A 23176-nucleotide genomic window follows, 5' to 3' on the forward strand; every position below is an offset into this window, starting at 1 on the left:
TTGTGATATGTTGTCTTGCAGCAGATAGCAAAACATGTTTGTTCCAAATCTTATGAAACAATAATTATAGTAAGTAAAGGCAATTGGCAGTGATTGAAATACTAATAATACACTGCATTTCAAACATTTGTTTAAAGTGACCTCAGCCTGTTATTTTACTGCTAGAGAACAAACCTCTCTCAAATTGCATTTGTCTACCACTGAAATGTTCTGATAGTATACGCTGCCCAAATTAAGGCTAATTGCTAATAATTTATTCACCAGAAGGTTTGCTATTATCAGCTTTGTTTAAGTAAAATGGAGATTAAAATATAGTTCTCTTTCTTGCAAACTGCTGCGCAAATTTCATCTGCTCTTATTAGATGTCATTAGCTCGTAGGAATGATATGACATTCCTCTCATAACAGGAAAAAAGACAACCAAATATAATATAGGACTCAAAAAATTTTTTTTATTTCAGTTGGCAGAACACTATTTATATGTGTTAAATCTGTAATATATGTTATAATCTCTCTGTTCTACTTCCAAGTAATGTTGCCATAAAAATTCATGCCAAGAAAGGAATAAAGCTTCTGAGTATAGTATGCATATACCACTTATTTAGCAGAAAACATGTACAGATTTTTTTTTTTAATTTTTTAATTTTTGCATTACCCCATCTTATGTCCCAGTGCTTTTTGCTGCTCTGATTCAAAACGCCAAGAACTCAGAGATAGGTTCATTAGGAAAACATATATATCCACTGCATCTCTACACTTGTATTAAATAATGTAAAATCACATCTTAGCTCTTGTGAAGATGTGCTGTCTGAAATTTCAAGGAGATTAAACTATGTGAGTTGCTGTAAGAACTATTCCTTTTAGCTACTATTTTGATAATTATCTTTTTCTTTATAACGTATCTCACTGATTCTCAATTGTATTTATTTCAAAGGATGGGGGGGTCTCTTAAAATAAGTGGTATTTTTACTTAGAAAATTTAAAAGAAGGAAAAAGATAAAAAGCTCATCATCATAAAGTTCAAGCTACTTGATGGCCTCTGGATGTAACTCCGTCCTTTTCCAGAGTGTTGTCCTTTCTCAGTTCTAGGGAACACACAATATGCTACTCATAGCCAACAGACAAGATGAGGAGAATCCAATTAGTTCCTTACCCTCTGTAATTTAGGAACTATATTCACTAGATGATTAAAATTCAGCTATATATATCATTACATTTATTAACATACAAATGCATTTAAATTTCTTATTTATGAGCTTGCACATCACTGCTTGTTCACCAGTGGTACGGGAAAATGTAGTTTTATGTTAGTTTATAATGAATTTGTTCTTGCTTGCAAGCACTGGCAATGTGGTGCAATGTTTGTGTTTCGAACACTGCAAAAGAATTTTAAAATCCAAGTAATTTATTTATTTCAGTAGGCTGCTTGGAAACATTTGCTCTATTTTGTTATTCGAGCAGCTTTTTACTGATTTTCCTTCTCTACCCATGAAAATTAAGTGCAGAGGTTTAATGTTTTAGATTGTGTTCTTTCAGGCAACTGAATACATGCCTCTACATGTTAAACACTCAGTTAATACATTGCCTTTTTTCAAAGAAAAAGATCTTGAGGAAATAGCCATTCCTCTTCCAGAGGTAATTTCACAGTTGTGAGGGTTTGTTTTTGTTTTCGTGTTGTTATTCTGCAGAGATTATTGGTTAGGGTTTTATCCAAGGATTTTTGAAATCAATGGAAAGGTTGTGGGCTTTGGATTGAGGTCTCAGGGGTGGAAGAATATATTCTTTCCTGTGTCAGAGCCAGCCCACAAAGGAGGGAGAAAGATCCCAGGTGTTCATGGTTCAACTGTCCTGATCTCAGCACGGATTAGAGATGTTCAGCGGCAGTATGCGAGTGAAGAACGGGGCATGGAATTCTCCCATAACCATCCCATTTTTCCGTCATCACTATGCCGGGACAAGCGTGGAGTGGTAGATGCAGGAGCCAAACGCAACCGTCTCCTTCCACTGGCAATCTGCAAGCGAAGTCTGGCTTGTAGTGCCTGAGCCGTGCAAACTGGGTAGATCTGGTGCCTACCTGAGCAGAGAGCCAGCTCCTGGGTGGCTGGCCTGGGAAAGCCTTCCTGCGGAGAACTGCGTGAAGGGCTGCAGAAGGGCAGAGCTCCGCCTGCTGTTAAGTTTCCTTTCTTTTCCAACACTGTCGGAGTCTGGTACAAAACAGTGCTGCGTGTCTGTGCCTCTGCAGACTTTGCTGCATAACTTCTAGTTGACTGGAGAGATAAAAATAATCCCTGACATAAATCAACTTCATTCTGCCTCAGGACATAATTTAAATACCTTCCCCTGGGTGTTCTTCCCTCTTTATCAAAGCAGCAAGTTCACTTTCTAGCCTTCACACTCTAATTCTAGAAAATGTTTAATGAGGGACTCTGCCACGGTGAGGGTAGAGCTACCGCTGCACAAGGATACAAGCAATATCAACTAGGGACGCAGTGGCAGGAAACGGAATTTTAGAAAGGCTCTTGAATATTTCATTTGCCAAGATGGTAGGGCCAAAATGTCGCTTGAATTTATGAATAGAGCTGGACAAAAATTCTGAATGATTTTTAAATTCCTAGAATAACAGAGGTTTGAAAGGACTGGGACCATTTTTGAGATTAGGTTGAACTAGACAAATAGTTTCAAGTGAAATAATAAGAAAAATATGAAAACATTTTCTCAGTTTTTAAAGGAAATATTTTAACATTCTTCAAATGAAATTTTTCATCTTTTGAAACTGAAATACCATTTTCCACTCCAAAAGTAGTCTAAATAAAAAGAAGTAAAATATGTTCTTTTAAAAAATGGCATGAAACATTTTATTTTTAACTAAATGTAATATTTCAGGTTTACCCCAAATTAAAATTACTAGTTTTTTATTTTGTAAGAAAAAAAATATTCTGTTTGAGCTCTATGTGAACTGAGGTTTCTGCTTGCTTCTTTCTGATTTTTTGGTTTGGTTATTGAACTGGAGAAAACTTCACTTGCTCAGCTCTATGAAATCTTCATGAGACACTGTCCTGATAATTTTCAGGTGACTTGTGAAAAGACATTTGCTTACACCTCTGTTAGTGTGTAAGGATAATAGTTCCTCCCTTGTGCTGTGCCAGTGTTAGACCTTGAGCCTTGCTGCATACTCTCCCTGTGCTGTACTCCTAGTCTTTGGGATGAAAATGTAGTGTGCAAGGATTTGTGATTTCAGCAGGCTACACATGAAAAGAAGGATCTCTTAGTTCTGATGTGATTGTGGAATACCTACCTAATGTATCATTAGCTCAGTATACACTGAGTAAGAGACCTTGTCGGTCACAGATCTTTCCCTTACACTTTGTGTTCCTATTCTTCTCTTTCATGTTCCTTGTTCACTTGTCAGCCACCAGTTCATTTCAAATAAATACAACATTTAAAATTTTCATGTAAAGTTACAGAGCAGGAGATGAGAACTCCAGCTGCCCAGTCAGACTTTCTCTTTTTCTCAGGCTGATCAGGGCAACTCAAAGGCTAAATCTTCAGATCTGGGGTTCTTCTCCCATTATTTGTATTGACCCTGTGTGGCTGGCTTGGAAGGATCCTTAAGGATTTCAGAACGTGTTTTGCTCAGTCATCATTGTCACTACTACACTGTGGACCTTTGGAAGCTCAGAAAGCTCATACAGTTTCCAAGAAAGGCTTAGCAGACCTTTCCTAAGGGAAGTAAAGTAGATAATGAAATCAAGTGCTACATGTCTCCATTTAGAACATCACTGGAGCATGTATGTGACTACAAATTTGTGTGTAGGATTCCTGTCTCTCATATGGTAGTTGTTTGGGTGTTGGGTTTGGTTTTTTTTTTAAATTTTAAATTTTTTTTAATGTATTTTAAAGAAAAGTTAATGGGGTTGGTCTAGTAGCTAAAATCTCCAGCAAGAGGGTGACAATATGGACAGTGAAAAACTATTACTAAGTTAGTCTCTGTAATCAAAACAGCTAATAAGAGTTTGCAATCTGAACAGACAAAAATGAGCAAAAAGAGAGAGGAAGGGAGCGCTGTCAGTGCGGTTTTACAGATGGAGAAGGGGCCAAGCCTTGATTCAGTAAAGTATGGAGGCAGAACCTGATTTTTAGCATTTCCAAATGTGTACATTTCAACATATTCTGTTTGATACTGGCAGTGCTTTATGCCTACGCATTTCTAATTTTAACTGTTCTGATTTTTTTTTTTACTATCAAAGAGAGGGGCTTTTATAGTTTCTCTTCAAATTGATTTCTTAAATACAGCAGAGCATCTCCATTCTCAGCACAACAGCAGATTTTCAGTTTTTGCATAGGTATGTGGGGTTTTTTTCCCAAATTTTACTGCAACTGTTCGACTGTACACATCCAGCAGAGAGAGAAGCAGGGAGGGACAGATTTACATACATTGACTGGATGTGCTAACTTTTCAATACAAAATAACAGGGTTATTGTATTGCATCAAAGTAAGAGTCTTAGCCTGGAAGGGATATTTCATTGACATTGAACTGAAAACACAGGCACAGTGTAACAGATCTTAAAATTGGCTGGACTGTTTCTGGATGCCTATGTTGTTCAGTATTCATATGAAAATCCCTGTGCCCAGCATAAGCAGAGTAATGGGCTGAGACCTTTTCTCAATAGTATAACCTTTAAGACAAGTTCTAGCAGTCAAGCAGGAAATCAGAAAAATGGTACATTCAAACTGCTTGTTTCTGTCCAATGCTGTGGTAGTAGTTTGCATTCAACGGTACGGAGTATGAAGAGGTTTAGTCCTCACGTATGCCTTGACACACTCTAGTGGCAGAAACTCGCAGTGCCATTTAGGCAATGGAGCCCAGTCGATTTCTTTTCTTTTTGATGCGAAGTAATAGTTACAGTGAGTGAAAATTTAGGTGATCATTATTGAAAGTAACCTAGCAGTTCAGAAACTACTGTTCAAGTCCTGTGCTTTTATAAAACTTATATTTCTTTTTATGTTTTAATATATGAAATACTGATTCAGGGATTTCACTTGTTCGACAGTTGTAGAGAGTTTTGAGCAACACACCCTGACCTGATGCAGTCATTGACGTATGGCCACAATATTTATGCAATATATCAAAGTCAATAAACAGCACCTATCCACAAGTCCTAGGCACTTATCGTTTAATGGTAATGGATACAGATCTTGGGCAACCTCATCTTTTAACCAACCATCATTAAACAGTAAATCAATAACCACATTAAAAAAATGTATTTATAGCTAAGCTCTAAAACCAGTGGGTTTGCTTATCAAACTAATCATAAATTATTCACTGTTTTGTCTTCTGAGAAGACATAATGGACCACTTGGCTACCTCAGTTCTCTCTTCATTTTTCCCTTCATAGAGCTACTCTGTGGCAAAATCCCTCAGACAATACAGTTAAGTATCTAAATACATGCTTTATCATCACAGCAATTATAAAGATAGCCCAGCCTATGGTGAAGTGTTTTCTCCAGGATCAAGAACTTTCTGTTGTAATACTTTTGGTTCGGCTGTGGGCTACTACTGATCCTCTAGCCTCATTGCTGTTACAGTTTGGGTTGCAGTAGGGTGGAGTATCTTTTTGTGTTTTACTGCAATTCACACACTAACATGACTAAAGTATTCCGCATAGGACAACTCAAAATTTCCCTTCCTCAGGAAATTTTGCTGTTTTGAAACTCCCATTTGGTTGCATCACAATGAAAACAAAATCCCGTTTCCCGCAAAACAAAAAAGTGGAAACATTTCATTCCGATCTAATGTTTGAATTTATTACCGTTGCTTACACAACCCCAGCAGATTACATGTATCTAAGGCTCTGCCTGTTCTTTCTTCCTCGTTATTCTCTATTTCAGGGACTCCTATTCTTTCCTCAGCTTAACATGACTGCAGGTTTCCTCTGCGGTAAACCTGTCTACTAGTCAGGATCATGGTGGGGGGCTCCACATACGCAAATTTCCCATTATCTTTCATTCTCTTTTTGCTAAGGATTTCTACCTTTTTCCATCCGACATTCAGAGCAATTGCCATCAAATTGTATGTTAGACTTCATTTTGCTCAGCCATTAAGCAACTTTCGAGTCTTGCTTTCTGGTTATCTGGATATAAAAGTCACATAGATATTTTAGACTGGCCCCTGCTGCTCTGCCTCTGAGGCTTTTTAATTTTATTTTTTTAAGAACTTTTCTCTTTATATGGGTAAATTACTCCAATAACAGTAAATCTAAATGTTCTGTCTAAATGCAGATACTTACATGAAAATATGCCTTTCCCCCAGCTCCCTGGAGATGCTTGCTTTGGATGGAAGAGTGAGTATTTTTTAGGCTGTTGCAACTCCATCTTAAATATTGGGAAGATGCTGACCCAAAATTAGAACTGGGGTGAACAAGTCAATCTCCCATTGAAGTCAACGGGAATACTGCCAGTTTACACTGGGAATGAATTAGACCTTGGTTTTTTTGCATCCTCATTTGAACTGTCATCCTAAAATAGCATTGTCAGACTAGATGTATCATAAATTTGTAGTTATGTCATAATAATTATGTCATTATTAGTGATTAGATCAGCTTTAGAGTTTTTTTTCCTTGTCCTGTTGCCAAGTTCCATGAGGACACAAGCTGTGAGTTAGATTGGAGCTCTGAATTCTTTTTTCTTGTGGAGTGGACAAGGCGCTTCCAACACCAGGCATCTGTTATGCATTCATACATATCTACATGCAGCCCTATTTGGGTAATACATTATTTTTTCTCACTGTTCTGTAGTGATATAATTAGAAATGGAATGGCATTTAGCATTCTCTGGGAGTTGTGCTATCTGGAGATCCGTGCTCCTGGTTAGCATAGCTGAGAGGGCCTAACTTTGAGAAACAACTCACTGCTCAGTTAGTTAAGGCAATGCTGTTCAATGTATGTCTCATGTATCCCAGGATTATAAATACTCCTTTACATTACTGTCTGTTCATTTTTGATCTAGACCCTAAGCCAAGCAAAGAGTAAATCAAGTCATAAGAAAAAATAAGAAAGTGATGGATGAGTGAGCATCCAAAGAATACTGCCTTGAAAGATTCAATCTCTTGTATCTAATGAGGCATCAGTAGTTAGCCTAATGTCTGGACTTTGTAAAGCTGCAGCATGGAGATTATCTCCTGGCATTCAGTGATGCAATAATCAGTGTTGAACTATTCAGCTTTTGATAATTTATGTGCTTGCTTTGTCCATCTTTGCATTTTCAACTAATGTCAGATGACTCTATAATTTATTTTTGCGTCTACTTTAGGCTCCTATCATAAATAAATGAGCATTTGAGTATTGCATGTCAATGTCTTAAAAGTCCCCTCAGGGGCTTCCTTGACGGGAGGGGGTCTTTCTCTCTTTAAGACAGAAAGGGTCAGACTTGAAGCAGAGAAGTTATAATCTAGGGAAGGCTAGACAATTTGAATAGTTTCAGTGGACAACAGGAAAAAAATTAACTAAGCATGTAACTAACCTTTGGGCAAATCATCTCAGCTACACTGAGGATTTGTGTCCTCTGGTGCAGTCAAATGAATATGACTGTCCTGCACTCAGAGCCAGTTTGGATTCCAAAATAACGTAGCTCTTTTCCCTGCCAGTTTAATAATGGAGTTTGGTTGACAGATTCTTCCATCTGGTATCCCCAGACCACACTTTGCAATGCAGATTTTACTAACCATGTTATCTGTTATTTCTTTGCAAGGTGAGAAATTAAGCTTCCTTCTTTCTTCCCTTGCCCCTGAACAGTGAAGAGCTTTTTTAAAAACATCACCAAATAAAGATATTTTGGGCTGTGAGACTACAAGCTTTGTTATGTGGCTATGGTTCCATTCTTTTACTTCAAGGTACTAATCCTAGGAGGCTTAATTTGGAAGTTTTAAATAGTTCTTCCTTCTGTTTAAACAGTTTGATTGCCTTCATGAAAAAGGCAAGTTTATGTTAAAATTCAGGAAATATATTATAAAAGCGCACAGGGATTATAAGGGAAGCCAGTGTACTGCAATCTAAAAATTCTGTGAAGTGGCTCGTTTATTTGCCCCATGACTCTGTAAAGTCACTAGACAGACAAAGGCATTATGCAGATAGAGAACTGGAGACAGAGGTTATGTGATGCCCAAGGCCATTCAGTGAGTCAAAGCTGAGCCAGGGTGAAGTTCCCATTTTAGTGTGCCTATTAATAACACCAGCACAGATAAACTACATGAAAGAACTAAATTTGGGGGCTGTGTGATGTCAGCATGCTCTGCAAGGGTGAAATATCATTTGTTTCTGTCTAATGCTAAAATGGTTAAATTATTTGACATAAATATGACTAGATCAATATCTTATCTGAAGGCTTCTCATACTTAGTGGTAATAATCTCTTTCCTCTTTCCCAGCTGAGGCCTTTTGTTTTTCCTTTGCAAACAGAAAAATGATTCATTTCAACCCTTTTATACCTTCAGATTTTGAGGACTGACAGCTGAATACTGTGTCTGGCATCAAGAAAGACATAGTCACAGCATAAATGAGAGACAGTGGTAATGAGAGCCAAATTTTGCCTGCATTTGTTATCCTTGTTAAAAATAGTATTTACATTTAGTAGACCATTGCTGCATTGATATATTATATTCTTCGAGTTTGTATACTTTGTCTAGCTTTAGGTAAAGTTAGTGACTTTAGTTACTAACAGAAGGTGGCAGAGGAAATGATATTACATAATGAGGTGAAGTCGGAGTTAGGATCTGCTGTATGTCATTAGTATCTGTCAGCAACTTGCCTTAGTGACCTGGGCTTGGACTTTCAAGAATGAATACCATTTTAGATGCCTTTGCTAATGGTTCTCCTTCTTATGATTGCTGGCCTGATCATCATATGTAGTAAAACCAAAGTCAGTCAAGAATCAGCAAGATTAGAGAAACACCCACTAGAGCTGACTAAAGACAGTTTGACAGCTTTGATGGGGAAGGTTAAGGAGTCTATTGCAGCTGTGTTTAACGGGAGCCAATGTCTAGAAAGCCAAAAGATGGTATCAGGGATTATATTTATCTGTCTTGCAGACTACAAACCGTTATTACTGAAATTCATGAAACGTTAATGACAACGGTTTGTTTTCCCAACTAGTTTTAAGGAAAATTATTAAGTGATTCAACTAAGTCAGTCTTTATATAGGTAACATTTTAAAGTATCCAGCTTACCTGTTTCAACAGTTGTACTTATTTTTTGGCAACAAATAGATATCTTAAATGCCAGAAATCTAGTCTTTTCATCCAATAGATTTATTTCTTTTCAGTGCAGTTAAGGTAAAATTACCCAGTGACTGCAGCTGAACTGTTTCTTGTAGCCACTGTTTTAGGTAGCCTCAGACATGTCATCTTTAAATGGATCTCTCTGATATATTTTACTCCCTGTTGCTGCTGTGAGCTCACTGCCTTGCAATCTCAAGATAATTTAAATACTTGAATATTATGGAATTTGCAGTGACTGATTACAGTTTTAGGGATGGAATTTCAGTCATAAATTTTGCAAGGATATCTTTCAAAAGTTAATTTGAAAAGAACAGCCATTTCTAAAGGTTAATTGCAACAGAAACGCTGATTTCTGTTGCATGCTACTTAGAGCCTTCTCTTTACTGATACTGCAGCCTGTGAAAAGACCTCTGAAGTATACAAGTCAAACATACTGTAATCTATATCGCAGTTGTAGAATCTACATAGAAACTGAGTTATGCTACTCTGACATGTTTTTGAACAAAAATTTTCGCCTTGGTGCTTGAGGTCTGTTGCTTTGGTGTCAAACAGACAAATCAGTCCAGATCTATACTATAGTCTCTGTCTCTCGTCCACATGGCATTCGATTGCATTTTCTTTTGGGGAAAAAGGAAGTATGGGTCCCATGCTCTCAGTCTCCCCCTTGCTCCACAGTGAGAGCAGCCTGTTGGACTACCAGGTCAACTTGGTTTTTGAGCAAAAGAGGAAAAATCTTAACATGAAAATAACTTTTTGGTACTTGTTACACTTAAAATACATTCAATTTACACTAATCTGTGCAGCCTCATAACAGATTTCCTAGATTCTTCAGAATATCAGCAAGAACTAATTTTGCTCCATTCTTCTCTAACTCACAGTGCTAGTTTCATTTGTGTGTCTTAAAGAGGCTGATGTTATCGCATCAATGTTATCTTAGTCTTTGTACAGAGATACAAGTGATGTCAAAAGGAGCAACATCTGCTAAAGTAAATAACAGCACCTATCCAATCCTCCATGCATTACATCGAGGAACTGATTCTTATCTCATTTATATTAACATGTATGACACTGACCTAGAAAACAGCCCTGGAGCAGTTAGAGTGTTGCAGCAACTTGGAAAAACATACAGTGCTTTTGGTAATTGATCATGTTCCATCTTAAAAAAAAGACAGTTAGGATTCTTGCTCCCATATCACTGCTTCAGTGTATTCTCCTAATTCTAGTTGCTATGTTTGATTTATATCTGTTTGTTCTTAGGCCAACATTGTCATACGTCTTAAATAATTAATTTCCCTGATGATATCTTTCAAATAGCAGTCATATTCCTGGCTCATTGTTATGATACATATTGATCTTTCTGTATTGTGAGTGACAAGAACTATATAATATTCCAAATAGGGACTCACCCATACTTATAGGATGCCATCAGTGCTATACTGTCTCTAGTATCTTTATCTTTAGTGGCATACTCTAAAATGGATTTGTCTTTTTCTCAGCTGTATCACATTGAGAAGTGTTGGGTGGAAGCAGCTGCACTTTGCTTGTCTACCTGTCTCTTCCCACACTCCTCCCAGGATGTCCTGTTACATCTCCATTCCTGTGTCACTCCCACCCTGCTGTCCAGGCCCTGTAGCCCCTCTCTCATCCTTCCCAGGTAGCCCTTATTACCTCCCTGTGCTTCTCGAACTGTTATCAGAGGCAGAGGCTGAGGTTGAGGTGAGAGCCAGAAGCAGGCCAAGGCCTGCTCCTACTATGGGGTGATGTGGGAAGAAATGGAGATGGGAGTCTTGGAGAGAAACGGGCTGCAGAGCATCTTCATGCTTCTGCTGCCACCTGGGAGAAGGCTGGGGACTGCTGGTGCTGCCAGGGGTCAGCAGCTACAGAGAACACAAAGCTGAGCTGCTCCGACTAGCCAAGCGAGTGCCTACCTGCTCACACACAAGCCTGCAGCTTGCCACTCTAGGCTGCTCCCTCATTTGCTTATTCCTGCCTCTGATGAGCCTTAAATTTCTACTACATTTCCTTTCATTTCTGTTACTCTCTGATATTCCTCCTCTAAACCGATGCTGCCTCCCAACATATCGCCAGCAAAATTTGTCAGTTTTTTGTTGCAGAGCCCCACTTTATGAGACTATTAAAATTCAGACTCAGTCCTTGTACTATTCACTTTTTGTTGATGATTCCTCTTTCAACCCAGTCCCTCAACTGGATTTAATAGAATTAGTCTGGTGCAAAGTGACAGCCAGGAAAAATAAAACTGTTCCTTCAATTTTAATGAAGGGCTCAGCCATCTGATCAGGTTGTTGCAGTGTAGTAAGTTACTGCATCTCAATGGAGCCATTGAGACTATAGGCGCTTTTAGTCTAGCCATTTACAGAGTAGTGCAGGACCAGTTAAACCTTTTTAAAACTGAATTTTAAGCTAAAATTGAAAAGAGTAAACTTAAAAAAAAAAGTCAGGTGAAGAGAATATAACTGGCCAATTACCATGGCTGTGCTCATGCACAGTAAGTTATTTATTGTAACTTTAGTGTGTGTCTGAGGATGTCATTAAAATTGGAGGGACCCACTTCTGTGATTGTTCAAGTGAAGGAACAATTGTGGTTTTGACTCATGTTCTGACTCTAGAACAAGTTCTACTGTAAGTCAGCATGGGTTCCACTTTAGCCACTGCCCTTATTGATATCCATTAGCCTTTTATATATACTTGTCTCTAGGCAAGGACCATCAGGTATGAGTATGGAGTGCCTGGCATCATAGCTGCTGCTGAATTATAAATTAGTACATCTACAGAGTCAGTTAATCTTTGTGTGTGGCTGATTTAATGTATATGCACACACACACACAAAAAGTATTAACATAGCATGAGTGTACCCTCAGTTGGGAATGTCTGGAGAGTTGCTAATCCTCATGGTCTATATTCCTCCTCTAACAAAGATGGGTTTTTCAACTTCCAGAGAGCTCCTGTATGCAACAGTTTGTTTTAACAATAAAAAGTTAATATATCCTAGATGGCATCTGCTTTTTCATTATTCAGGTTATTTCCTTTCTGCACATATTGTGAAATGTCTTCTAATAATAATTTTTATCAATGGCACAATTTAATATGGCATTTTCTAAAATGAGCCCAAACAAGCACCACTTGAATGGTTATTTGTACAGGTGTGTCACTCTATTGAGTTTTATCTCACTGAATTCCCAAAACACTTGATTCTGTACAGACCTGTCCTGTCGGTAGAACTTCCTTCAATTGACTTCTGTTTGTGCTGAGAGTAACTTTTTTTTTTGAGAGAGAGAAATATGGGATCTAGATTTTTACATGCATGCCTTGTAACTTGTCTAAGGACGTATCAGTTCCTCTATTAACAGTAAACAATCAAATGCTTTGCTAACTTTTAGCAAAACACATCCATCTATAATAATCTCTTTCTTCCTGCAGTCTCTGGGAAATGTGTCGAGTCTCAAGATTTCCAGCAAGCTGAGTGCTAACATTTGGGATTGAGTATAAGATGGAACTAAGGACTAAAGGATTGATTCATATTTCTCATTAAGCTAATTTAGTATCAGTGACTTCAGTGAAACTGAGGCAGAGATTCAGCAGTGGGAGGAGAAAGCCAGGCTCAGAGATCAGTCTTATGTTCAGAAGCAACATAGACAGTATCAGAGAAATTGTCTCAAAATTGACGAGAGGCTTTCAGAAGCAAAAATACCACTTTCAGAGCCTGATCCTAAATCTATTGATACCAGTTGAAGTTTTCACTTTTTGCTTCTAGTGCTCTAAGTTGTAAGTCATTATATCCTGCATGGCTTTTTTTTTTTTTTTAGTTCTTTGCATATCAACATCAGAACTTTTCCCGTACTGAAAATTAAGCCTTAAAGACCTTCAGTCCACTCGTGTGCACATACAGCATTTCTCCGACCCCTGCAATCAGTTTTATAAATCACTCAAGAAACATTTGCAAACTAGAAAATGAACAAAACATTCTCCCATATTGAAAAGGTGAAAGGTGAAGTTTGAATAAGTTCCTAAAATACTGTTTCAAAGGCTGTGCTAACTTTTGTTTCTGCTGCAGACGGTAATGTCTAAGCATTTTGACAGGAAATATTATGGGGCTACAATTGTGTAGTATGCTCTTGTCTGTTCTGGCAGCAGACACAGGTAGCTTTTCATTGCTTCTTCTATCTATCTGAAGGCCTCCCTACCTCTAGTGCAGTCAGGCTTTCTGAAACCTCTCCTAACAGGACAACAAACACTGAGTTGCAGTCAAATATTTGGATGATGTACATTAAGCCCTCGGGGGAATTCTCTGTTTGCAATCATCATATTACTGAACATGAAAGGATAAAGCATAAAGCAATTCCAGTTTTTCTAAAAAGGCTGAAGTACAGGAAAGGACCAAAAGAATCCCTTTTCCAATTTCTGTCACCAGAGATTCCCAGAATTTGGTTTGTATATTCATTAGACGTGAACTGTGTTCACCTTCCTGCAGTAGTATGTATAAGTAAAATGTCCCTGAGGATGTTAAACTATTTTTACAAATTTCAATAAAATAGTATATCCTATAAATTTGGAATCTCACCATTCTTGCAGAGCTTACTTGGTGCATTTCTGTGAGCATATATAAAAAGAACTGCATGATAAAACCTATTCATTTTTAGTACAGCTCGGTCTGCTGCATTGGTTTTATGCTGTATATGTCTTTGTAGTGTTCGCGCACTGCTATGTGGCAGCTTAAAGGTATTATAGCAGAGCTGGTACACAAGACAAGAAAGCTATGTATATAACTGTAAATCAGCAGTAGCAGGTCTTTTCTATAATGTTTCCATCTACCGTACATAAAACCATTCCCTGATTTGAATAATTTGCTGAGCTAAATAATAAGACTAACAATATACCTAAAATAGGGAAGATCAGGCAATAGAAATATCCACAGTTTCAATCAGGATTACAAATTACAGATCTCCAAAAGATGCTAAAATGTAAGGAAAAAACCCAACCCCTGGAACTGATCAAAATTAGTGTCAGTCATTGATTTCTAGAACACACAAAGAGACGGTGAGTATAAATGTGTTACTTACAAGTGCTGAGGATTTTAGGGAATGAAAATGGAGACCAGGAGCTGGAGACTGCCTGCCATGCCAGCAGTGTTGATTTGGAAGCGATGGACACAAATAAACGTTCAGCAAAGCTTAAAAAGCTGCAATGCAAGGCTAGCCAAAAGTGTCCATGTCCTTACCGTGCTGTGGCTGGCAGGCAATCCGTGTCTGGGAGCCTTCAGTCCCTCTAATCAGGCTCCGGGGATTTTGTTTGCAAGAGAGATTGTCCTTTAAGTGATCAGTGCAGGAAAACAGAGAAATAAAGAGAAATGAGCAAATTGTACAAGGCAAATAGCTGCAGGTCTTTAGCATGCTCCCTGCGTTTTCCTGAGCTGCATCTGCAGTAGAGAAAATATCCCAAAAATAGCTCAGGCTGCCAATGACTTGCTGAAACCTGAGAAAGAATTGCTGAATTTAAAGATCTGGGTTGCTGTGGGTGTATGATTAAAGTGAGAAATTGCTGGCAGGAAGAACCTAGGATGAAACCACATGCTTAAGGAGTAACTTGTGAGTTCACTGGTATCAGAACATGAGCTGACCTCTGATTTCCCCCTCCTCCACCCAATGCCAGTTAACCCTTAAGAGTTCAGCACGGAAGAAAGTTCTGCGATAGCGGATGGAAGAGGAAATATGACCAAAAAAAGTTCTTTTCAACTGTAATGTCTGTGATGTAGTGACGGTATTTTATAGCAGTGCCCTATTTCCTAAATTTCAAGGCAGTCAGGCAAGCTGATGTTTTGCAGAGGTCTTGGAAACTGCACAGTTCTAACTTCTGGAAAGCTCAGTCTTGTGTAGGGTATATGCTAAATACCCCCTTTAAGCTGTTTGTGGTCCCCCAGAGTGAAAGGGATTTCAGGTAGAGTTTTGAGGAAGGAAGGAAGGATAACATAACACTTTAGGAATTTTTCTGCAAACACTGTTTTATGGACAATATATCAAGAATTGCCAGAGCATGTGGCACAGCCTTGGAGGAGGCACCGGTGTCTCTATACTGTGCCCAGAACAAATTACAGTAGCTTAAGGACTACTTCAGGTTGTTCTGGTCTATAAGTGTTCCCTATGGATTCCTTGTGTTTACACAGATCACTAGAGCGTAGCATACTTTAGCCCCAGTCCTCAGCTTGCTCCCTGGCACTTTTTAATGTTATTTCCCTGATTTAGAAGAGAACAAGAAGCAGTTGGCACAAAGCTGGGTACATTGGCTTGACATCAGTTAAGTTTCCCAAGTAGTGCCAAAAGTAATCCTCAGTAACCTATTTAGGACAGTATTAAAGCTGCCAGAGCATGGACTAGGAGCTAGTCCCCAGTTTTCTTTGTACTGACACTGAAAAGGGAAAAAGCTTCAGTACTATAACTGGGTTAGATTCAAGCCACATGGGACTGGATTATGAGAAGCTGCTGCTTTGGAAAGCAATTGTGCATCTGAGAAAAGAGCTGGATATTGCCCTTGCTTCAGAATGTGCTTTTGTTTTAACATCAATTTTTTAAGATGTGCCAAACAATAATGGCATCATAGAGAGAACAAAATATTTAATGTGCTTCAGCCATAGTGGTGTGTGATCATTTCATCATTCTGACAGGACTGTCTACTTTATGCGATGAAGCTATACTTCTTTAAGAGTATCTGAGCATTTTATCTTGAAGATGCTGTGTGTATGTGAATGTATTTAATAAATACTAGTTGCTGTAGTTTCATACTCACAGTGACGTTCTGTGGGGCTAAGGAGTTAAGCATTTGTCCTATGAAAATAAATAGGTGTTTAAGTTGCACGTGTGCAAGGACAGCTGAGAATGCCTAGCTATGACCTTCCCTTTTGTAGGTCCTTTGGAGAAAAAGGCCCATTATCAGGTCTTTTGGTCTATCTATAGTTCCAGCTGTTCTGTTCTAGGAGCTAGAAGAGTAGACAATCCCTGAAGTAGGCTGGTCATTTTATTTGTATTTATACCCCAGCAGGCACTTTCTGAAGTACTTCTGCTGACCAAAAGGAAATGTAGAATATTAGAAATTATGGCCTAAATAATTATGACTCATGTTGCAGCATTCACTCTCAGACAAAAGGCAGTAAGTACTTGTACATATCTAGTGTTGGTACATATTATCTCATAAATTTCATGGTTAGCTCAAGAAGTCTGATTGCTAATCTCCTACAAACTCCTAATGCAAACCTCTGTTCCTGTCTTTGAAACAGCAAGTGATAATACAAAAGACTGTAGGCACCTTTTTTGTAAGTTAATAAAAGCTAAAGCCAGTAATAATGATGGCTAGTGGGTAATTCATCATGTATGGTACACTGCTGGTGATGTATCAGCATAAGACTATCATTAGGGGCTAGTGTCTGTGTGTTAGCAGATGAACTATGCATTAGAAAATGAGATTTTTTTCCCCCACAAATGAGGTCATTAATTCAAACACTCTTTTTGTCTCTCCTTGTTATGAAGAGGTTGCTAATGCAACACAATAAAGCAGTGCTTCATCTCGAACAACTGGAAACTTAGTATTCTGAACCATTCTCTCTTTGTTCCATTCTCTCTTTGTTCAATTTCATTAGTACTGAGAGTCTAGATCATAAATTATATATATGAGATAATGCATATTTTTGTATTTTTCAACTTAAATATAACATAGGGCAAAAGTGAAAAGAAAAGAGCATGACGGAATTCTGAGCAGAGAACAGATGGGTGGTTTGGCACAGAAACAAAGACGTTAGCATACATTCATCGTTCTTATAGTGAAACACTAATGCTTATGGTGCTTATCAAATAGATGTATGGAGAAAGTATATCTTCTACTAAGCATGATGCTTTATATCATGATACCTCTAAATTATCTAACACGCTCTTGAAAACTAAATGTTTGAATGCTCTTGTTCTTCTTTTCTTCAATTCAGTCATTTCTTTAATATCATATGACTTGAGTTTTGCCTGAGTACCCAGTGTAAGCTAAGTACTGGCTTTCATCTTTGATTTCCCTGGAAAGAAGGGGAGAAGTACCCGAAACTAGTGCTATCCCACCAGGACTGACTTAGCTGTGAGCCTACTGTATAGTTTAGCGTGATTAATAAATCGTCTGCCATTGTGTCTGTATGCACATCAGGATTTGGGTTTCAGCATCCAGTAATATTTGGGAGTCCTTGCCTGTAGGTATTGGTTGATCTGCAGAAACAAAGTCCTGTTTCTACCAGTGCAATCGAGTCACCAGACTAGTGTGGCTGTAAATGAGAACTCTGTTACAGAAACTTGTTGAGCAAAATAAACTGGGAAATGCAGGTGAAGGTTTTACACACTTCACTGGGCAGCATGTCACCAATTGTTTTTCGTATTAGATAGTCTTTTGTTCAGGGAGCTCTTTGGAGCACGAACTTCAAAATTATGCCTGGCACATGTAAATCACTGAAGTAGGAAAATTTCCAGTGAATTGGCAGATAATTATCTTTTTATGACAATGCTAGAGTTGGTACAAAAATGACATTTTGCATTATCCGAAACTGTGACCATGATGTGAGCAAAAGGCCTCAAATGCCAGCCCTGGTAAGATCAGTGGGAAGAGAAGGAGCACAGTACCTTACACTGCTGTATGAAAACTTTAAGGATGAACTTACCTGAAGTAACTTGGAGTTAAAAAAAAAAAGACCAAAACTCATATGGGAGCTTTCTGAAGTCAAAACAAGTTAATCATTAAATTAATATAATACCTTGGCTAATAGGTTTGGGAAAATCCTTGTTTTAATAACATGAGGGAACACTGACCAAATCTTGGTCCCACTGAAATCAATAGGAAAACTCCTTTTGATTCAGGGTGGTAGATGAGGTCCTAATTAAAGTAGTAAACTTGGAGAAGATCTGCTGAAAGTGTCTCTTAATGGTGAAATAATTAATGGCCTTGAGAATAAAATAATATATTATGCTTTCTTGAAATGCTAGAAATGTAATGCTCAGCTCAAATACCTATGTAGTACCCACAAAGGCAGCTATATTCCATTTGTTGGTACCTTGAGAAATTTTAGTAGTTGTGCTGAATACATGTAGTTTCTATAAATCCTTTGTTAAAGCAGCTAAGGTAGTGAGTAGAGCTTAACCATAAATTATTGTTTGAAACAGTTATAGGCATAATCCCAATTCTTCACTGACAAGGTGGATTTAACTGTCTAATATGCGATGTATTTCTTTTTCTTATGAAATAATGTGGAAAGTTGCATGATAGGAACAAAGAAGCAAAATGAATAAATCTTGAGATTTTATTTGTTGAAATTTTATTTTAGTCTTTTTCCTAACTTAGAATTGAAAAATATCAATGTTCAGAGCGATTTTCATGGTTTTTCCTATGTTAGCGCTATATATAGTTTATACTGTGTTGTCAACACCAAAATATTTTTACCAAAGTTTAGCAATGTGGGGTTGAACTGGATCTATTGAATCAAAACAATTGAGAATTCCTTGGGGTGTTAAAAGGTTTTCCCCATTTCATTTAAGGTGTCAAATCAACCTTCTTCTGTGATGCCTTTCATGTAATATGTTCCTAGATGCTTTGTTTGATATTAAGTGACAATTCAAACACAGTAGTTTGGAAAATGCCAATCTAAAAGCCTAAACATAAGGCCCACTGGATCTTGGAATAATCTGTTGCTCAGTATTATATGCTAAATAAACTTCTGTTTGGAATGCCGCTGATTCTCTGAGTGTGCATTATTTTTAATAGGCATATTTTTTGCCTTCTGTTATGTCCTCAAAGGCATCACTAGTGTCCTAGGGCATATCATAAGAATAAGTGTTAGTGCCTTGAAGAATGTGTCAGGCTGAATTGTTTCAACAGTACGGGTCCGGGTTTGATAGGATGGGGCAACCTGAGGTTAACAGCCTTGATTACTCGCAACTGCCTTTTTCCTTGTTTCAGTACAGCGATCCATAGCTAGCACTGTTTATCTAGGCAGTGTGCAAAAATGTGCAAAATATTTCGTTTTCTGACAGGAACCTGAAAAGTAAGGCCCCTTCCTGTACCTGACAACTGATTCACACTGGCTTGCTACAATATATTTCTCCCGTTCCAGCTAAGGCTAATTAGGCATAGACGCGTGCTGTTATCTACCAGAAGCTCTTCACTTATTTTTTCTCTTCTCTCTATTTTTTGCCTTTCTGCCCTACTGTCTGGGACTTCCTCCTTTGTGTTTAAAACCCACTTTTAATCCACATCTCCTTTGCCAAGTGCATTCTGATTGTGGCTCATCCCACCCTACTCTATTCCAGACCCATACTGTTGCCCTGTATTTTGGTTTTCTTCTTTAGCTGGAAGCCTACTGTTGGGATTGATAAGTCTCATCCTGTATAACTACAGGAAAAGTGCCAGTATAATAGAAACTGTTTGTAAAATTAACTTTCTTCTCTACAGAGGACTGACTGGAAGATTTTGTGAGATCTCCATAAAGATTCTGTAACAATCAGTGAAAAAGAAAATTAAAAAAACGAAACCAGAGGAAAGCCACAACCCTGCTCTCCCTCTAGGCATTGAGTTTCTCATCAGTTGTCATTGCAAATTTCCACAACTGCTTTTGGCACCATTTCAAAAATTCCAGCTCTGTGCTATGCTTTGTTTGATTAATGACTAGCTCCAGAGATTTTCTCTGGTGATCCTCACATGAGACATAAAAAATTATCAATTGCCTCAGCAATGTCTGGGAGCAGAGTATGTCAAGGATATAGTTTGCTTCCCTGAGTTTATAATGAAACATCTTATTGTATTCCTTGCCCTAAGGTACTAATTTGATACATTCTGCGTCTGCTTGGCCTGAGCACTGCAGGTTTGCCTTAGCAAAATGAGAGAATATAGTAAGAAATTGCTATTAGCAACCACCAAACCCACAATTATTCCCATGCTATGAAGCATTCAATTTGGCCTTACTATATTTGTTCGGTTTTATATATACAATAGTATAAACCAGAATACTCCAAAGCAACTGACTCCTGGATACTAACAACTCCATTACCAAAAGTTTTATTCTGAATGTTATGGAAAATAGTGAGCAAAATGGTCCCGGTTCTGCTCCATTGTACAGCTGTAAATCCAAATAATGCTTTCTAAACTTACACATTTCAGATCAGTGTAGAAGTTGAGTTAGATAATTGGTATATCCTTTCTTGAGATGAGCTTCACAGTGACAAAAAGGAAAGATATTTATCTCATAGTTGTGATTAGCCCAGTTTCTAAATGCACGGACTTCTGTGAAAAGAGTTAGGGCTTTACTGTTGGACTTGATTTTACTCTGAAGTGTACAAATCAGGAAAGGTTCCATTAAAAGTCAGCTGCAGCCTGAAGCCCATCAGTGTCATTCTGTCTGATAAGTTGACTGTGGGGAAAATTTGCTATTGCGGTTGCTGCGTTGCCTTTCCCTTCTCTTATCATTATTATCTCTCTCCAGTGCAGTGATTCTGTTCTAAGATGGCTTAAAGGTTCCTCTTGTTTAAACATACTTTTTATATCTCTGCTGCCTGCAGTCAGACTATCTAAATATCCTGGGAAAGTATGCATAGCAAAACAGTATCACAGTAGTCCTTTGAGGTAGGGTAGTGATTTTATAATAAAGAAGAAATGGAGCAGAGAAGTTAAATGACTTGTCAAGAGCTGCACAGGAAGAATATGTCAGGATCCAGACTGGAGCCCAAGCATGTGCTTTTTTTCAATCTATAGCTGATTTGTGGTACATTTTGAAACTGGGGAAATTTGGAAGTATCCAAAACCAGTTAAAAAAACAAATGCAAACAAAGAGGAATAAAATGCAACATCAGTAAGGTTTCACAGTGTGTACCATCATTCCAAAATTTCCCTTCACCTCAGAGACTTCTTGCTGCCTTTTCTGTCCCTCGGAGCTCTTTGCTCTGCATCTGATTTCTCTATGGCAGTGGTATTTTTAACAGCTCATGGTGTTTTTCCTATGAGAGAGGATGTCAAACATCTTCTGTGGCTACATGTACTCTTGAAGTTTTGTATTTCTCAGTTTAGATAGTACTGTCTATAGGAAACATTATGTTCATTAATATCTTGAATCAGGAAAGCACTGAAGCATGTACCTGAAGATAAGTTTGCATTGCAGTAGGACTATATTTAGGACTATATTAGTACTATATTTAACCATTCTTTTGATTAAGTGTAATTTTCATATCTGAGGTATTTCAGTACTATTCTGAGGTATCTTCAGTACTAGGCCTTTCTTGTCTCCCCCTACATATGCAAACTTTTGATTTCCAGAGGCAAGATTTTGCAGTAGTTGAATTAGAGGTCTAACTGGGTAAGATAGTTCTTCCATTCCTGTCCAAATAGCCTGCCAGTTCCAATGCTAGTTTATCTGATGTGTAAACTGGCCAGCAGGGCTTCATAAAATTATTCTTTTCCTTCAACAGTTTAATCCCTTGATCTTTTATCAAGAAAAATTCTCGTGACTGCAGTAGGAATTTTGCCTGAGGCCTGTAGAATCGTACCCGAGATTTAACTGTGCTATTGGGCAATTATTGGTTATAACACACTGAAAAATTATCCAGTATGAATCCCTAGTGGGTCTAATTCTGACCTTTCAGCAAATTGGCTGTGGACAAGAAGTTGAACATTTCAAGAAGTGTTGTTATTAATATTAAGAAAGGGAAATAATTTGATGGTATTTTAAGAATGTCCCATTGGTCAGTTAAAAAGAGAAACCCAAAAGTAATATTTAAAAGCAGTTCCACATAATCAGCCTCAAAGACTGTGGTACAGGATTCCTGTGTTATGGTTAATGGAAAAGAATATTTGTTTGGACAAATAGAGGTGGAGGTTTTAATCTACTGATTTGTTCCATGTAACACATTTTTCCACTGCTGCACCATGCTTTTCAGTAGCGTCACTTACAAACCCCTCCCAAGGTTTAAATTTATGGGGAAAAGGTTAGTGGAAATGCTTTGAGTTTAATATGAATTTCTCAGCAGATGCAAAGTAGCAGTTTACTGTAAAATGAAATTTCAGTACCCTGGTGTCCCTAAGGCAGATACATTACCATGCCTTCGCCCCTCATGTTTATTTAATGTTTGATATTTAATGATCAAGTTTGCTGTCCTATTTGGGCAATAAAAAAGCCTCCTCAGATACACAGCTGAGATTTTCTAGTACAAATGTGCTATTCCTGCTAGTCATACCCCCTCCAGTTGGGCTGTCTACAAAAGACATTGAAAAGCAAGAGGGGAAGGACATGTAGGTCAGTATGGCCATCTTGAGTCGCCCAGCCTATGGGTGCTATAGCCTGTGGCAGTCTAATTCAGCTTGGGGTAATGGCAGGGAGAGAAGCAGGGAGTCAAATGCATCTTACTGATGTCTTCCTCTCAATGCTGCCTCAGCTCAGCTGAATTCACATGACAGCAGTGATCTTTTGCTAGGTCCTTAGGGAGTATACTCTGTAAAATACAAATTTCTTTGCCTTTTGAAGTATGTTTCTATTGATGCCTGACCTTTACTTTGCTATGACTTCCCAATTCTGCATCATTTGAAAGAACAGTCTGGTCTGAGAGGGAGCTGAAGAGCCTCCCTTAGCCCAGTGGCTGCCAGCTCACCTTCGTTGTTTTGTCAGCATTTCTGGTGCTTTCCCTGAGATGGCTTTTTTTTTGTTTTTAACAGAGAACTTGTGTTTATTTATTTTTTGTAATCATGGAAGCCATTTAATCAGAGTATTTAATTATGTTTCTCTCCAGTCTGGAGCCAGTTTGGGTTTGTTTTAATTCGAACAAGATTTTCTAAATGAAGCTCTTTTTCAGTGGCTTTCAACTCAATTAGAGATCAGAATCTCAACTTCTGTTTA

The 23176-nt window shown here is 38.1% G+C and overlaps 1 protein-coding gene across 1 annotated transcript in view; it reads right to left on the reverse strand.

Annotated features, from left to right (window-relative positions):
* Positions 1-14678, reverse strand: part of AMMECR1 (AMMECR nuclear protein 1) — a 105101-nt gene extending 90423 nt beyond the window's left edge. The window contains exon 1 of the mRNA XM_050901513.1: positions 14507-14678. Within this exon, the coding sequence (XP_050757470.1) occupies positions 14507-14678 (172 nt within the window). The remainder of the gene's footprint in view (positions 1-14506) is intronic.
* Positions 14679-23176: the final 8498 nt, after the last annotated feature.

This window comes from Gymnogyps californianus, chromosome 9, assembly GCF_018139145.2.
Source record: "Gymnogyps californianus isolate 813 chromosome 9, ASM1813914v2, whole genome shotgun sequence".
Classification (NCBI taxonomy): domain Eukaryota; kingdom Metazoa; phylum Chordata; class Aves; order Accipitriformes; family Cathartidae; genus Gymnogyps; species Gymnogyps californianus.